Source organism: Triplophysa rosa, linkage group LG2 (assembly GCF_024868665.1).
Source record: "Triplophysa rosa linkage group LG2, Trosa_1v2, whole genome shotgun sequence".
NCBI classification, from domain to species: Eukaryota; Metazoa; Chordata; class Actinopteri; order Cypriniformes; family Nemacheilidae; genus Triplophysa; species Triplophysa rosa.
In genome coordinates this window covers 22,157,016-22,175,358 of record NC_079891.1, presented here as the reverse complement: position 1 = coordinate 22,175,358, position 18,343 = coordinate 22,157,016, and the positions used below count along the sequence as shown (strand labels likewise).

The following is an 18,343-nucleotide window of genomic DNA, read 5'->3' as shown; positions in this document are numbered from 1 at the left end:
GACCTCTCACGACTGCTGCAGAGGACAGCACGTGTTGTGGCAAGAGGACACAATGTCTCGTTCCCTCCATCAGGGAACCGAGGTTACAAACGTAACCGAGACGTTCCCTTTCTGTCGGTCTCTCGACGTTGTGTCGAACCGACAGATGGGGTTCCAATGGAAAACGCCATAACACGGTGCCCTGTCACAATCTCAACGAAGCGACGGTGACAGGCCTGGGCGTGTCAGCCGTGAACGCTACCGCGAAATTGTAACCTACCAGTGGGTAGGTAGGGGGTCCCAGAGCTTTCTTGAAAGATGGGAAGGCCCCTACCTTCGGCCTCACAGGCGGCGGCCTTGTTTCTCTAACAGCGAGAAGCCGCCCGGAACCGTAAGGCACTGGGTAAGCGCTACTTCCTCAAGTGGGGGATGCGCTACAGAGACCACTTCCTACCGCAGGGAGGAGAATAGTGGAGATACCAACATGGTCTCACCGATAGGGAAGAACTCATGGGAAGAAAGTGCGGCTGAAGAAAAACCGCGAGGTGGAGGTCCACCCGGGGAGGTCATGGGTTACCAAGGTGGGAACCAGCATGAGGATACATCAGACGGAACCGCCCTGCTGGGGAGTTGCAACGTCTGGTAGCACTAGGTCCGGTTAGAGCTATGCGCGAATAACTCAGGTGAACCCCGCCTAAGGGGCAGGGCTGCTCTGCCCAGCCCGCCCCAGGGGGTGCTTGCTTAGTGATGGATGGAGTGCCTGTTCTTCGCCCAGTGGGGAAAGAATGGAGGCTGAATCGGTATACTGACCCACTCGAGAGAGGGGGAAAAAACCAACAGGCGTACACCCTACCAGTTGCCGGTCTTGCCCGATGCCCGCAAGACTCGAGCTGACTGGTTTTACGCGGAGGCTGTAGGACCTCGCGAAGGTGATGGGGTAGCCCAACCCGCAGCTCTGCAATGTCTGCCAGAGAGGCGCCTCGAGCCAGTGCCCACGAGGAGGCTGTACTCCGTGTGGAGAGAGCTCTCACCCAGTGGGCGTAGGCGATCTTAGGACAGGTACGCCATCGACGACGCCCATGATCCAGTGCGTCAATCTCTGTTTGAGACAGCCCTCCCTGCTGATCTCAGCTACGCTAATTATTCTCTTTCTGTTTCTGCCCTCGCCTCGGGATGCCCATCCCGAGGTAGGGAGAGATTCCGCCAGGCCCAGATGAACGTCATATGCCCATCCACAACTAGAGATTACGCCAGCTACATCTGAAAATCCCGTGCCATCCTCCTGCGAGAGCCTGCGGACTGACTGACCATCCAGCTCCATCCAAGGCAATTCCATCACCACCCAAGAAAAAGGCGACCATCTGGCCGGCCCAGCTCAGACAATTCCATCCCCAGCCGAGAGCAAAGACGGACTACCTGTCACATAAATGCTAAATTTACAATACTTGGTATTTAATGCTAAACTTACATCACACGACAGCAGTTTGAAGTTATGGCTGCACTCAGTGACTTTGATTGGAGGTAGCTGGGTGGGTGTTTTGGGGAGTGGGGGGGCTTGTTGGTTGTGGTTCGGGGCGTTTCATTTGTTGGGACTGTGTGGATCTGGTCTGGTTGGTCTTGTTTTGTGGTCGATGTCGGACAACAGAGGAATAAAGTTAATTATGCCATTACTACTTTTCCCTGGTTGTTCCTCTGTTGTCTGTTGTTGATCGCGGAATGAGACCGGGTTGGACCTGCACGGTTTCGGCGGGTGGGGCTTCCTGGGTCGCGGCTCGTGGGCTCTCCCTGTTCTTCGTGGACGTTGCTCGGTGGCTTTGGTCGGGGTCACTGAGTGCAGCCATGACACGTCAGAGGAGATCTGGCCCTCCCGGCTGAGCCTGGTTTCTCCCGAGGTTTTTTTTTCTCCATTATTCAGCATTGGAGTTTGGGTTCCTCGCCACAGCAGAGCAGTGCAGTGTTGGCTTGCTCACCGGGAGACTGCATTTATTTATTTATTTATTCATTTATTTATTAGATATTATTTATTATAATGATCTTGCTTGGTCTATAAACACCATGCACTGTGCTGTGTTTTACCTTTCTGTGTTTTTCTTATTTGCTCCTGTAAAGCTGCTTTGGAACAATGCACATTGTGAAAAGCGCTATATAAATAAAATTGAATTGAATTGAATTGAACTCCAAAACAGACAAAAGAGCTGCTCAGAGAGGAATACATCCTAAAACTGGGCCTGGCACATGAGGAGGTGCAGAGAAGGTACAATATAAAGTAGCATAAGGGCATCTGAATAGATCTTGCATGTTTGGCATTGTCTTTAAACCCAGCTTATCTTGACTATAAGTAGGGCTGTCACGATTATATAATTTGACTGACGATTAATTGTCTAATAAATCATTGCGATTATGACGATTAATTGTCTGTTTTAGGGCTTTGGCAGTTATGATGATTAATTGTCTGTTTTGAGCTTTGACATTTAATTCTCATACATTTTTGATTCAGCGATTGAAACAACCATATTGTTCTGAATACAAGACTATGTTTTTTTACTGGAAATACATCGGAAAAAATTGGGTCATCATATATTTAAGGTTTAGGCTTTTACCTGTCAATAATACAACCGCCAAATACTTGTAAATGAAGTAAATTGATCAGGTGTGAATTGAAGCCACCATTAAAATACTATCAGTCATAGAAAAGCTTCTAATCTGTTTTTTTCTCACTTGCAAGACTACAATAAAATTTTACTTGTGTGTTAATGAAATTTTGGTAGATTGGTTTTCACACTGATATTTGCTTAAATAATATTAAATTGTACTGCAGGTAATTTGTATGTTTTAGTTTTTTTTCAAGTGATTGTGTTGTGGTGGTACATTTTACAAGTATTACCATGCTTTAGTAACCATATATACACTAAAATATGCAATATACAGATGCACTACAGCTCCCCCTAGTGTCTTCTATAGAGATGTGCAATAATTGCGATGATCTGAAACCATCGCGATGAGGTCAAACAATCGCGATGAGACGATTATTTAATAATCGTGACAGCCCTACGGGGGAGTGGTGGGAACTTTGAGCACGTAGCCGGGCCGGGGTCTCAGGATAACGTGAGAATCACCGGGCCCGAGTTCTAGGCAATCTGTGGACATGGAGGGTGCTTGTAGGTCCCCTACCCTCTTGGAGGTGAGCGCCATCAGGAGAGCCGTTTATCGTGAGGTGAGAAAGAGCAGCAGCTCCGAGTGGCTCGAAGGGGGGGGCTCTTGAGGCCTGCCACCTAGGTCGCAAGAGGGTACGGGGCGTGGATGAGGCAGTCGCCTTCTCGCGCCCCTTAGGAACCTAATGACCAGGTCGTGCTGTCCCAGAGGCTTCCCAGCAACTGGGTTGTGATGAGCGGCCGTAGCGGCTGCATACACTCCCAGTGTGGAGGGGGGAGAGGTTACTCTCTAGTCCCTCTTGAGGAAGGGACAGCACGTTCCCGATCGAGCAACTCCGTGGGTCTGGGCCACTCAGGGGATGGGCCACTCAGGATCTTCTCGTCCCGTCCAGACATGGAAGTTCCAGGGTCTGCCTGGGATGCCGTACGTGCCCTTCCCCTGTGACAGAAGGTCATCTGTCAGGGGAATCGGCCAGGAGGGAGTTGTTATCAGAAGCACCAGCTCTGAGAACCAAGTCCGGTTGGGCCAGTAGGGCGCAACTAGTACCACTTGATGCTCCTCTTCCCTGACCTTGCACAGGGTCTGTGCAATGCGGCTCACTGGGGGGAAGGCGTACTTACGCTTGTCCAGAGGCCAGCTATACGCAAGGGCATCCATGCCAAGGGGTGCCTAGGTCAGGGAGTACCAAAGCGGACAATGGGTGGAGTCCGGGGAGGCAACAGGTCCACCTGTGCCTGGCCAAACTGCTCCCAAATGAGCTGGACTGCGCGGAAATGGAATCGCCACTCTCCACGAGGTGTCGACTGATGAGAGAGCGTGTCGGCTGTGTGGCTCACAGTAATCCTCATATCACCCTCGCTGCTTTCCGTAGCGGGCGGCAGGGCCGTAGTCCTGCCGTCACGGAACGGGGAGCAGACGAGGTGGTGGCTGAGTCCCGTGGGAACACAGTCACCAGTGGCGCAACGTCTGAATCGTCAACCGCCCGCAGTGCGGGCAGGACGTGTCCACAACGTCTGCCCCAGCGTACTGGAAGCAGTCATCGTGTCCATCCCCCTCCTCGATGAGTGTGTTGCACCCATGAGAACAGCGGGACATGCCATGCTGGAGAAATTTGCTCTTTTAGAGAAAAAAAACTTGAACACTTCTGGAACTGCCGAGATGCCCAAGGGAAGTCGCTGCAGGAAGGGAACATCCGCTGCACCACGTCATAAGATTCCAGCAGTAATTCAATCAGTGTGAAGGCTCCGAAGAACAAAAGGTGAATGAATGCAGCACGCCATCTCCCTTTTATACTCGGATATCCGGGGGCGGAGTCCGGCATGCAAATTTCATTCGCCAATTTCATTGGCCTTTTCTAAACTAGTCAGAAGTTCTCAAGAGCGAACCCCATCTGTCGGCTTGACACAACGTCGAGAGACCGACAGAAAGGGAACTAAGGTTCTAATGAGTAAACGGAAAGACCCATGTCTGCAAATGAATGCAGAAGTGGACTGATGAAATTTTAAATTAAACCACAAAAACAGCAGCAGAAAACATTTTGGATAACAGCTTGATCTTTCTATACTATAAAGCATGGAAAACATCTAAAGTGCTTTTGAGCAGTAAAAACGTTTGGATGACAGGAGATCTAAAAGAACATATCACAACTTCAGTGTAAAATAGATCTATAGAACATGTATGAAATGCCTTACAGGTTCATGTGCAGAATGTAGCAGAGCGACATACAGCTTTACTAAAACACATTCTGTGTTTGCATGTAGCAAAAGATCAGAATAGAACACATGATGGGGCATGATCTGTTCTGTTTTAAAACAGAAAAAAAACTAATGGGATGCAATTCAACAATGATGACTGCAATAAATATCAGCAGTGATACAATAATGCAACTTTCAGTTTCAGTCAGTTTTGGTGTTATGTTGTGGTTTTGTTTTGTTTTCTGTGTTCCCTAGTTTCCCCGGTTGTTGATTGCCCCACACCTGTTTCTGTTCTCCCTGATTACGCTCATTGTGTATTTAAGCCCATTCTGTTGTTAAGTTCATTGTCTGCCTTCGATTGTTATGTTTTAGCTCCTGTGGGTCCCCTGGATGTTATTAAAGCTCTAATTTTGGATTATAGCTTCATAGTATGCTTTTGTATCTAGCTATCCTGTGACAGTTAGTAGTGAGAAGATCACATAGGCCTACTTGCACATTATTAACCACATACTTGTCAAGACAACAGATATTGTTAAAAGCTTATGGAGTATAAGGTAGAGATGGGCAGATGAAGCCTTGTGAAGCTTTTGAGGCTTTTTCCTGATTGTACCAAAAATGATTCAAAGCTTCAAAGCCTCAAAGACAGACCCTACCAGTGACATATAGTGGTCAGCTGCAATAATAGAAGCCACTTTCTAATGATTCACATCTTGTTGATTCCGGTTAACACAAAAGCAATACTCAGCAATACCAGCTGTATCTTCAGTCTTGAGAATCATTGTCCACACATGAAAGCATTACAATGTTTTGAAATGTCACTTTACTAGTAAAATGTTTAAAATATGTTGCAATATGCAATTCAGTGGATACCTCTTATGGTGGAACTGATTATAAGGACATGCCTGGCTTTAGATTTTCTGATTTGCATTAAGATCATTTTGTGTCTCCTTATAATGAATGAAGGCACGGCAAAGATTTGAATCAGTCACATCACATCAGGTGTTTAATTGTGACGTATGAAGCCTCAAACGTCAACGGTCACATGATCACATACATTTGATACAAGCCTCGACACAGTTTCGAACCAGTCTGCTTCAATAGAGTAAAACAGGCTTCGAAGCCTTCGTGTCAAACGTCCCATCTCTAGTATAAGGTGTATATTTTAAAGGGACAATTCACCCAAAACTTAATATTCTTGCATTGTTTAGGCTTACCCTTGTGCTATTCCTAACCTGTTTGGCTTTCTATGGAACACAAATATATATATATATACTGTATATGTATATATATATATATATATATATATATATAAGAAATGCCTGGTTTTGTGTCCATACAATGGAAGTCAATGGGGTCCAGTGTTGTTTGGTTACCAACAAATGTCAATCATCTTTTGTGTTCAGCAGAATAAAGAAAGTCATACAGGTTTGGAATGACATGGTTGAGAAAGTGATTCAATGTTTTATCCCTTTAAGAAATGCTATGCAACAGCCACACTGAAAAAAATGATACTTTAAATGAACTTAATTAAATTATGGACAGTGGTTCCACACAACAGAAATATGTTATCTCTACTCAAATACTTAATGTATGATGAACTAAACTGAACTGAGTAAACTTAAACAACCATGTCCAAATAATGTCCAAATAACTTGAATCAAATAAGTTCATCCTACTAAAAGTATTTGAGTAGAGATAACATGTTTCCATTATGTGGAACCACTGTCCATAATTGAATTAAGTTAGTTTAAGGTAAGATATTAGCTGTTATTTTTAACACACTAAATAAGATAAATAAAGCTCTTATTGTTCGGAGTTAGCCAGAAGTTGGTTTTGTTAAACTTTTGGCTTAGCCCAAGTACTAGCTTTTTTATAAAAGCAATTTTAAATCTGGTTAGCAGGTCCTCAACCCAAGCACATGCTCTACACTTTACCACAATGGTAACCCCCCCAAAACCATTAACATACCAGAAACTCTTTTAAATACAAACATAAAAGAGTATTAAACATGAACAAATATCCCTGTTTCATCATTTTGATAAAAGATGTATAAAATAACATTTTATTGCAACTTTTACTCTCCCTATTCAGCCCCGTGCAAAGCATGATGGGAAGTGGAAATCCTGTTCCTAGTTAATAGCGCTACTTTAATACAACTAAATTAATTTATGTTGTGACATACGAACAAAACTTTTAAACACAAATACGCTTGGTAGCGCGGAGGGAGAAGGAGTGAGAAGAGAGAGAGAGAGAGAGAGAGAGAGAGAGAGAGAGAGAGAGTGCAAGGCAGCGTTTTCTGAACACCAATAAAAATCATCTTTAACAAAGAGGCACAGACTTAACGCAGCTATTCTATAAATAGAAACGGATACTTGCAAGCTCTGTGCTGGACCGATATCCGTATGCGAGGAAGAGGCGAGAGGAAGAGACGAAGCCGGAAGAGAAGAGAAGCCGACAAGACAAGAGTTTTCAGAGCAGGCTCGATATTTAACCTCATGAGAGGGCATGCCCACCTGAGTTTGAATCAACCAATCAGAGTTGAGCAGGGAAGAGGTTCTTTGTCCACTCAACAGCTAATTTTCATCTTTATGACCTCCTGGCAACTTTACAAAATATCATTCCCAATTATAACATAATGAAAAGAAAGTGTTCTATGGTCACACAAGGTATATATACAAGGAGGAATTGTAAAGACAAACAATTAGATATCAAAAGTGGACAGGTTTGAATTGCAACAAGTCATGATTCATTCAGATGGAACGCATACAAACAAAGCCTGAATTAAACTTGTATATCTAACTGTGACAGACTATTTAAAATGGCAAGAGCGCCAACACACAACCTAGATAGTTAGATATATGTATAGAAAATGACCGTTTAATCACATAAGTTCCTATTGTCAGGGACATTTCTCTGGTTAGCCTCAGATGTTAAGTTAGAGATGAGACAGAGGCTTCTCACAAATGCTTTGAAGCATAGGGGTCGTAAATATCCAACAGAGAGACAAAACGTTATCAAAACTCTAAAACCAGACCCCTGGAGCCAGGTTTTTGCTATGGTCTTTTGATGATGATAGCAAAAGAAACCAGGACAAAAGGGAGTGGGGGTTGATGGCTCTTCTTTCAATGACTCCGACCATTTGGCTTATGCTAGATTCTCTACAGTACTCAATGAGCTGGACTGCGCGGGGGTGGAGTCGCCACTCTCCGCGAGGCGTCAACTGACGAGAGAGCGCATAGGCTGTCTGGTTCAGGTCGCCTGGGATATGTGTGGCTAGCAGGGATCTGCTCACCTACGGACTCCGCAAGAGGAGGTGTCGGGTCATGTTAGACCCGCCGAGGATGCCATGTGCCCAGGAGCCTCTGAAATTGTTTCAGGGGTCCCGCTGACTGCTTGAAATATTCCAGGCAGTTCAACACTGACTAAGCGCGCTCTGTAGTCAGTCGCGCTATAATGTAGACAGAGTTGAGTTCCATAACAAGGGGAGAGCACAGGGGAGAGCTTGCTCTTTTCTCGGTTGACCTGTGGTCCCAATCGATCTAGGTGCCGAAGCACTAGGTCCCTGTGTGTACATAACAGATCTCACAAGTGTGTCAAATGAGCCAGTCGTTGAGATAGTTTAGTACCCGCACACCTCTCTCCCTGAGGGGAGAGGCGTGCGGGCATCTGGGGAGTTGGACTGCGTAGCCGAGACGGATCATATCCCGTAGTCACCATGACGGTTTGGGAAGCTCTTGTCAGGCTCCCAGGGACCGAGACAGGGAGGCTAGGGGTACGTTCTGCTTCATCTACCTCCCGGGGGACAACATCTGCCCCAGCGTACTGGAAGCAGACATAGTGTCCGTCCACCTCCTTGATGAGTGTGTTGCACCCACGAGAACAGCGGGACATGCCACGCTGGAGAAATTTGCTCTTTTAAAGAAAAAACTTGAACACTTCTGGAACCGCCGAGACGCCCAGGGGAGTCAGTTCCCTTTCTGTCGGTCTCTCGACGTTGTGTCGAGCTGACAGATGGGGTTCCTATGGAAAACGCCACAACACTGTGCCCTGTCACAATCTCTAGCGAAGCGACGGTGACTGACCTGGGCGTGTCAGCCGTGAGCGCTACCGAGAAATTGTAACCTACCAGTGGGTAGGTAGGGGGTCCCAGAGCTTTACCTGAAAGGTGGGAAGGCCCCTGCCTTCGGCCTCACTTGGTACCGTAAGGCCACTGGGTAAGTGCTACTTCCTCAAGCGGGGGATGCGCTACAGAGACCACTTCCTACCGGAGGGAGGAGTTTAGTGGAGATACCAACATGGTCTCACCGAAGGAGGAGAACTCATGGGAAGGACTGAAGGAGTTAACCGCGAGGTGGAGGTCCACCTAGGGAAGGTCATGGGTTACCAAGGTGGGAACAAATCATGAGGATACATCAGACGGAACCGCCCTGCTGGGGGGTTACAACGTCCGGTAGCACTAGGTCCGGTTAGAGCTATGTTGTGGATAACTCAGTTGGTACCCGGCCTAAGGGGCAGGGCTGCTCTGCCCAGCCCGCCCGCAGGAGGTGCTTGCTTAGTGATGGATGGAGTGCCTGTTCTTCACCCAGTGGGGGAAGAAGGGAGGCTAGTTAGTACGCTGACCCCCTTAGGAGAAAGGGGGGAAGGTACTGTCATAGGCGTACACCCTACCGGCCGCCAGTCTTGCCTGATGCCTGCAAGACTCTAGCCGATACCAGTTTTACGCGGAGGCTGTAGGACCTTGCGAAGGTGATGGGTGTAGCCCAACCCGCAGCTCTGATGTCTGCCAGAGAGGCGCCTCGAGTCAGTTCCCATGAGGAGGCTGTACTCCGTGTGGAGAGAGCTCTCACCCAGTGGGCGCAGGCGATCTTAGGACAGGTACGCCATAGTGACGGCGTCCATGATCCAGTGCGCCAATCTCTGTTTGAGACAGCCCTCCCTGCTGATCTCCAAAACAGACAAAGAGCTGCTCAGAGCTCCTGTGGCTCTGCGTGCAGTCCAAGCAAATGCGCATACTGGACACAAAACGGATGGGGTTGGGTCTTCCTCCCCGGTGGGGAGCGCCTGTAAGTTCACCACCTGGTGTAGGGGGAGTGGTGGGAACTTTGGGCACGTAGCCGGGCCGGGGTCTCAGGATAGCGTGAGAATCACCGGGCCTGAGTTCTAGGCAATCTGTGGACACGGAGAATGCTTTTAGGTCCGCTACCCTCTTGAGCGCCATCCGGAGAGCCGTCTTCATCATGAGGTGAGAAAGAGCGGCATCTCCGAGGGGCTCCAGGACCGCATCAAGGTCGCAAGAGGGTACGGAGCACGGGTGAGGCAGTGCCTTCCCGCACCCCTAGGAACCAATTGATCAGGTTGTGCTGTCCTAGAGACTTACCAGCAACTGGGTTGTGATGAGCGGCAATAGCGGCTACATACACGTTCAGTGTGGAAGGGGAGAGATTACTCTTGAGTCTCTGGAAGGACAGCACGTTCCCAATCGAGCAACTCCGCAGGTCTTCTCTTCGAGAAGAGCACCAGGATGAGAAGAGGCACCACTTACAGGCGTATAGCCGCCTAGTGGTCAGGGCCCTAGCCTGAGTGATGGTCCTAACCGCCGCAGGGGGTAGGCCACTCAGGATCTCCTCATCTCGTCCAGGGGCCAGACATGGAGGTTCCAGAGGTCTGGCCTGGGCGGTTCCATAGGTCTGGCCAACCAACATGGTTGACCTCAGGTACGACTTGATCAACTTTAGTGAACTTTAGAAAGCATCATAGCAAGAAGGCTAACAAACGTAAGAGTTAACGTTATACCACCAATTAACATTAGCCCTTCATTGATGACATGGATAACGTTATCGTCATACAGAGAGAACGTAGTTGCATACCTTTATCTTTTGCTCTTTTTTCCTCTTCTTCTTTTCTTTTTTTCCTAAATTGGGCACCTGACGGCTTTAACCTTTTTCTCTCCATCGCTGTCACTGTGTTTATCTGGCACCAGTGTTGCCAACTATTTTCAATGGAAAGTAGCTAAAGCATGCCCGAAAAGTCGCTAAATGTCGCCAGATGACGTCACGTGCTAATTTGCATATCAGTGACGTCATCACGTAGTATCAGGCAAGCTAAGCGCTTCAGGTCTGCTTCATATCTCTACTCTCTGAGCTGTCGTATACAGTATTATATTAAACAATACACCCAAATGCACAATAAATAGGTTCTTAATTACTTATTTTTCTGTTTCTGTTGGCATTGAACTGGACCACTTAAAACTACACACCAGCAGTCACTTTCGTTGAGAAGCTAAAATCCGTCTGTGCTCATGTTTATGCGTCCATACAGTTATCACATTTTAAATCATATATGCTCAAACAATGTCAATAAGTGATTAGTTCTTGGAAACGCTGTTTGTACATGCGTATCTCATTCACGCTTCAGGGTGGTCTGAACTGAATGTGCTGCTTCTTCCTGCCGAGGCAAAAACTCGCTCTCGCAGGGCAGTAGAAGTGAAGCAGAATGTTTAACTAAGTCGCCAAGGCTTATTCAGAAAGTAGCTAGATTTGTCGCTAGTTGCTTTTTGAAAAATAAGTCGCTAAAGGGGTTTGAAAAGTCGCTAAATCTAGCGACAAATTCGCCAAGTTGACAACAATGTCTGGCACTCGACAATCAACAGATTTGGACAGATAAAATCAGTTTAACTAGTAAGACAGAAAATATTTCTTTTCAAGAACTTTTCAAGAAACGTTTCTTGAAATTGACCAAACACCGAAGGCTATTTTGTTTTGTCAAGCCAACATATCTTTGACAAAACCTGAGCCACTGCTGAAGTCGAAGCTTCCTGAAAAAGCCTAGATGCATTTGAAGACTTTAAGCGCTTCTTCAAAAGTGAACAGTTATTACAGATGATTACTTTGAATCCATCAAATCACGTGATTGCTGCAGATGAGGTTACTATTTTTAGACTTAGCATACATCTTCATAAGTGATTACTGTGTAGCACTACAAAAATATCCAACGGGATGTAAACTTGTAAAGCACAAATTTGCAGCTCAGTCCAATGTAGATAGATAGATAGATCTGTTTTTAAACCCCCTTCTTCTTTCACATCATTATTCACACCCACACATCGACCAGGTACTGCACAATATCTACAAATTTAATGAGAGGCCTCTTAAGAGGATTTTCTGGGTTCACTTGCAGGAGGTGAGCAAAAACAATAGGTCATAGAAAGATTGAGTGTTGATCTTCTCTTCAGCTTGCTCTATAATCTCCTTAGATAGCACCACTCAACACACAAAAAGTGCCGGTAATACTTTGTAAACCGAAAGAGTCAAGGGATTGTGTTATAATGGTGTCAATAATCGAAAAAAAGAGCAATTGCGAGGCAAAAAACTAGTGAGAAGGTAAAAGCGAGATAGGAAAGATGGGGGAGTCTGTCATTTAACTTGCAATATACATTGATGCCAAGAAGACAGCAATTCCAAAGCCATTGGCATATAGAGATTAGAACTATTTTGTTACGTTTGTAAAGAACTGGAATATTCTTGGACAATAGTAAACCTTTGGGAGCAAATATGTTGATTCTCAAAGAAGTATTTGGCCTGTGGTGAGTTGGCATCTCTCTTTGACAGGCTGGCCTTTCGGCAGTTTAGTGTGTAAGCTGAGCGGGATGGTACAAGGAATATCGGTTTCCGCCTCTGTCTTCACACTGGTGGCCATCGCTGTGGACAGGTGGGTAAAAATACATTAAAAATTAAGAGTAAATATGTTTGAGAGGCCATTTACATACTGGATTTTCTGTTTCTGTCTAATATCATCTGCATCGTTTTCCATCTGTCTGTCTTTCATTCATTCTACTTATTCCTTTTCATGTTTCCTCCTTCCTCTCATTCTCTCCCTTGCCTTTCATGATTGTTTCAGATTCTGCTGCATTGTATACCCTTTCAAACAGAAAGTCACTATCTCCACCTCCACCCTCATCATTGTCATCATCTGGGTTCTGGCAATCTCCATAATGTGCCCATCGGGTGTCATGCTACAGGTCACCAAAGAACACCGTGTCGCCATCTTGCTAAGCGACGGCAACACCACACAACCCTTCTACTGGTGCCGTGAAAACTGGCCTAACCAAGAAATGCGCAAGATTTACACCACAGTGCTCTTCACTAACATTTACCTGGCACCTCTTACTCTCATTGTCATCATGTATGCCCGGATTGGTATCATGTTGTTCAAGACATCAATGCCCACCTCTGTGAGCCAAATCCGGACTACAGGCTCTGGCTCAGGAAAGCAAGGCAGATATGAAAGCCGTCAGATGGTGTCACGAAAAAAGAAGAGGGTTATTAAAATGTTGCTTATTGTTGCCTTACTCTTCATCCTCTCATGGTTGCCATTATGGACACTCATGATGCTAAGCGACTACGCTAGTTTAAGTGAACGGCAACATCGGATTATTAATATTTATTTTTACCCTCTGGCTCACTGGTTGGCATTCTGTAACAGCAGTGTCAATCCCATAGTGTACGGGTTTTTCAATGAAAACTTTCGCAAAGGTTTCAAGGCAGCCTTTAAACTTCAACTCTGTGCAACACATTCGGGGAAAAGGAGGACCTATTCACATCGACTGCAGGGGAATGCTGTATTACCTGCCAACTTTCCCCTGAACAAGGAACCTGTGGTGGAGGCTGGAGGTGCCCGAGCAGGACAGGGTCTCATTCAAGGGCTGGTGTTGGTAGGGAATGGGAGAAGTGTAGGTGAAAACAGCCAGTCTTCAGGCAAGGTGAACATGATGGAACAGGACCTGATCATGGAAGATCTGGAGAAGGTGTGTGCATTAAAGAATACATTTCATTGTTTATAGATCAAAACGTAGTATTTTTTTGTGATTATTTTTTTATTGAAGAACATAATCCACATACATAAAACTAACACACACACACACACACACACCAGGGTTTGCAAACATAAAGAAAGAGAAAAAAAAACGAGAGAGAATTTTTTTTTTAAAGGAGAAAATGTTAAGAAGAGAGAAGAAAAACAAAACTAGTTCTACATATTTGAATAAATTTCCACCTCTAGGTGACTAAGCACCATTAGACTCAACTGAAATAATATTAGACTAACTAGTTATTATACGAGAAAGTCTCTCAATAAATTCTGAACATGCCTTAATTGTTCTAGTTTTAGCTCTGTTAATTCTTGCAGTTGAGCGCTCCAAGAGGGCAATATTTTTTTAATTCTATAAGCCACAGGAATGTGGGTTCAAACCAAATCTTGAAGATCACTTTCTTAGCTGCTGTTAGTGTGGAGCACAGTATTCTACATTGGTCTACATTCAAATTAAGATTATAATCGTCATTGAGAAAGCAAATACTGGGATGTTTAAGAATAACCCTGTCACAAAGTTCTGAAATCATAAAAAAAAACCTTATCCCAGAATTTACTGACAAGAGGGCAGTCAAAAAACACATGCATATAGGTCCCCACAGTGTTAGAACTACACATTGTACAAAAAGGAGTAGGCAAGCGCTTCATTCTGTGTAACACATAAGGAGTTGCATAGGCCTTGTGAATCATTTTAAAGTGTATAAATTGAAACCAAAAGTTACTATACATGTAAACAGAGATGTCACCCCACAAAATCACAAAAATAACAGTATATTCAGAAACAGCATCCCTGGTAATAACATAACGAACAAACCAGACGAAGAACAGGTCGTCATAATACAAATACAAATGGCAGCCTGCAGAGAGGTAAAACTCACTCTCTTACCTGCCTGGAAAACAAATGTATTCGAGGTCAGGGACTCGAACTGTGTAGCAAAACCTAGGCGTAAGGTCCCTAATTGCTCAGGTCCCTAATTGCAATAATAAAAGGTTGGGCCAAGTTTAATCACTGACGATTTTGGTCGTCGGGGTAGGATCCTTCCGAGCATCCAGCGATGTGACAAACTTTTCGAGGTTGGCGGGGGTCTTGAAGAAGATCTGCTCGCGGCCGTTCATCACTTTAACCACATAACATGTATAACAGGAACGACTCGATACCCAGCTGTTGAAGGCATTTTCTCCTTTCCGACATGGTTTTCCTTTTTTGAGATGTGCCCTTGCTGAAATCCGGAAAGAAAAACAACTTAGCCCCTTCAAAGTTCAGGGATGGAGTTTTTCTGGCTTCCTTCAGGATCGCTTGCCTGTCATTGTAGCGAAGGAGCTTGAAAATCAAGGTGCATGCTTTCTTCCTATTGGAATCTTCCTTCGCATACAAACGATGAGTGTGTTCAATTTCTACCACATTCCCTTGTGGGGCTGGGAGCCACTTCGGTATTTGAGTCTGTAGATACCGGATTGTGTTACCTCCTTCAGCTCCTTCAGGAAGACCCACCAGCCTAAGGTTATTTTGACTTATCCTCATAAAGCCACGGTTGCTCCTGCATCTCTTCCAAGTGAGACTTGCTAGCGATCGAATCTTTTTTGATATCGCGCACCATGGTTTGCATGTAGTAAAATCTGCCCCCGAATGCTTTGACATCTTTTTCCAGAGAGACTTCCAGAGATCATTGAAATTTCCTCACGAACGATCGCAGACATACTAATCTTTATTGTGCTCAGTTGCTTATCTAGCATCTCAGCAATGGCGTTGTGAAGGCGTTCGTCTTCTTTAGGCCATTTTTTGTAAGGGGAATGCAATAAATCCCATTTGGATGCCAAATCTCGGATGCTTCTTAGACAAAAAGGTGACTTAAAAACTCAGCCTGACTCTTAGTAGGGATAAATTATCAGAGAAAAGGACCTCTGGAGCGGAGCGCCAAAACACTAAGCAGCCATCACCTTCCGTCGAGCATGCGCATCCATCAAAACGTAGTATTGAGAAACTTTAAAAATTAATTAAAAAATGTCATAAATGTATCATTTATTATGCATAGCCCATACCACTATTTTACTGCACCAAGCGACATCACAACATCAAACCTACAATCACCACTTACACTTAACATAAGCAGAGTGTCACGGCGAATCAAAACGATCAGATAACTGTTGCCATTATTACAAAACACATTACAGTATAATAAGAAATGTTCTATACTGGAATAGTTCATCTGCAACAGCCTACACTCTGAAAATGCTGGGTTATTTTCAACCCATGGTTGGTCAAAAGGAACAAACCCAGCCGCTGGGTTTTGTTATAGTTTTCTTTCTTTTAATATTTTGAATGAGCATTTTCTTAATTTTAGGTCAATTATTTGAAATTTTGACATATGGGTATGACAAATATACTGTACATGGATCTATTGACAGAAATGCAATATAATATACATAACTACTATGTCTTCAAAGGTGTATAAAGGCCTTACATGCCGAAGCGTTATGTTTTTATTATCTTAGAATGAGCTATTTTTATCTACATACACCACGGGTCCCCTTGCATGGAATTTGCCATGTTGTTTCTACAGTAGCCCTAAATGGACAAACTGCTCTACAGAGCGCGTTTCATAAAGATGTTATATCCTTCAGCAAAGAAGCGAAAACGTGACAACATCTTAGTTCTGTGTCAGCCACCTTAAATGTTTTGGGGGGGTGAACCGTTGGTTGCAATTCACAACCTCACCGCCTAATGCTGCTAAATTTTGTACACTGGACATTTAACCCAGTGGTTGGGTTCGTCCTTTTTGACCTAAATCAGTTTAGCAACAGATGCTGTGGTAACCATTTTTTTCATTTCACCGAGGCAATTTAAATAGGTTGTTTCATATACATTGTCAATTTCCTCCCATCTGTTTCCAAATTTCTTTAACATATATGTAATATTAACATATTACAGAGGGTGGTGTAGACCCTCTATTTACAACAATTTATGTTCATAATATTTTGTTGTCATTTTGTTGTCATTGGTGTGACTGGGCCTTAATTCCATTATTTAAGAAAAGGGTGGCTTGCTATTCTGTGCTAAGACAATACGTTGCAGGATATTGCGAAATATAACCACTGTGTGTCTGTTTGTCTTCACAGGTAATGTATGATGTATAGAAGCTTCATGATCTCATGCAACATAGTCAAAGCTTCTATGCACTCTGATGAGTCTCATGAAAGGCAGATTTGATTCCTGCTCTTTGACTCTTTTACTGCTGCGAAGACATCGTGAAGTTCATCTTTCATCTATTTCCCTCTCTTTCATCTTTGAGGAGGCTGTGCTCAGCCTTTTCTCTCATGAAATTCCACATTTCAAGACAATAATCATGCCAGACAGGCCATCTGAGCTAGGGGTGTTAAAAATTCAGACAGCATGTGGGGTAAACACAAAAGGCCCTGTTTAAAAGAGCAAGATGAGAACATCTCACTGAATGCCAAATTATACTTACTGCCATTTTTGGATGTTGAAGCTTCTTTCCTTCACCTAATCTAACCTGAGGAATACACCGTGAGCTTCATAACAAATTACCCAAAACACCAAAGCAACAAATAACATATAGCCACAATAAAATTAAAAGACCACTCCAAAATTATTTTCAGTTTTTCTGGAATGACTATATATTGAATATATATTTTTATTTGCATTATGCAGATCTTGAATACTGCAAAGAAAACAAACTTATATTCATATTCACAACAACACAATACCAATGTTTTACAAGTATTTTAGGATCAGTTGACTTTGTGATTCCTGAGGTTGTTTCTGTTCAAATTCAACAGACACGGCACTAGAATCACCACAATACAAAAATGCTGATTAAAGACAAAACTTGGGTGGTCTCTTAATGGTTTCTCCTGCTCTATACAGTATATTACCATGATCACATATCCTTACTAATCTGCATCTCTCACTGACTGAAGTGCCTGAATAAGAGAACTCAGAGGCAAGATACTATTGTATCTTCTCTCTTTCAGGGTATCCAGATGTCAGCAGTTTGTTTAAATGTCCTGTTCAATTTCTTCCTCTAGTCCGAGTTTTAAAATTACCACCATTTGGTAAAATTGCCTGCTCAGCAATTTCACTCATTAACCAGAACGACAGTAGCTAGACATCAAAGGAAGGCTTACTGTAAAGGTCTGTTGCTGAACAGTTTAGAGGTTGATTGGAAAAATAGGAGACCATTTCAGATCGCATTTGTGACTGAAGAGAGGAGTATGACGAATGCTCATTAGCATAAAACATTTTACTGCAAGGATGGTCATTTTTGCACTCACCTGACAGTGAAGACAATGCCTGTGGATCTATTGTGACTCATGACGTCATTGTAAATGAACTGTCAAAGACAATGTGAACTTGAATGGTCATGCATGAAGACTGAGGAAACAGATTCACCAAAGGTATAGCATGTGTCGAAACTGTCACTGGTTATTTCATCTGACATTTACGCATGTCTCGCACACACTTTCATTTTTGCATTTACTTGATCCAGAATCCTGGTAATTTTATCTGTGTAGAAGACCAATGCTTTCACCCAAAATTATGTTTACTGTATCCGTTTCTAAAGCAAACCTGGCATCTTTTAAATCCACTTGTTCATGAGTTACTTTATAATGTTCAGATTTTATTTACAATA

The 18,343-nt window shown here is 44.1% G+C and overlaps 1 protein-coding gene across 2 annotated transcripts in view; it reads left to right on the top strand.

The window, feature by feature from the left end:
* The window catches only part of LOC130570664 (neuropeptide FF receptor 2), a 53,563-nt gene that overhangs the window by 25,914 nt on the left and 9,306 nt on the right, over window positions 1–18,343 (top strand). For both annotated transcript variants that reach the window (XM_057361044.1, XM_057361053.1), the window contains exons 3-4: window positions 12,434–12,533; window positions 12,723–13,629. In XM_057361044.1, the coding sequence (XP_057217027.1) occupies window positions 12,434–12,533; window positions 12,723–13,629 (1,007 nt within the window). The remainder of the gene's footprint in view (window positions 1–12,433; window positions 12,534–12,722; window positions 13,630–18,343) is intronic.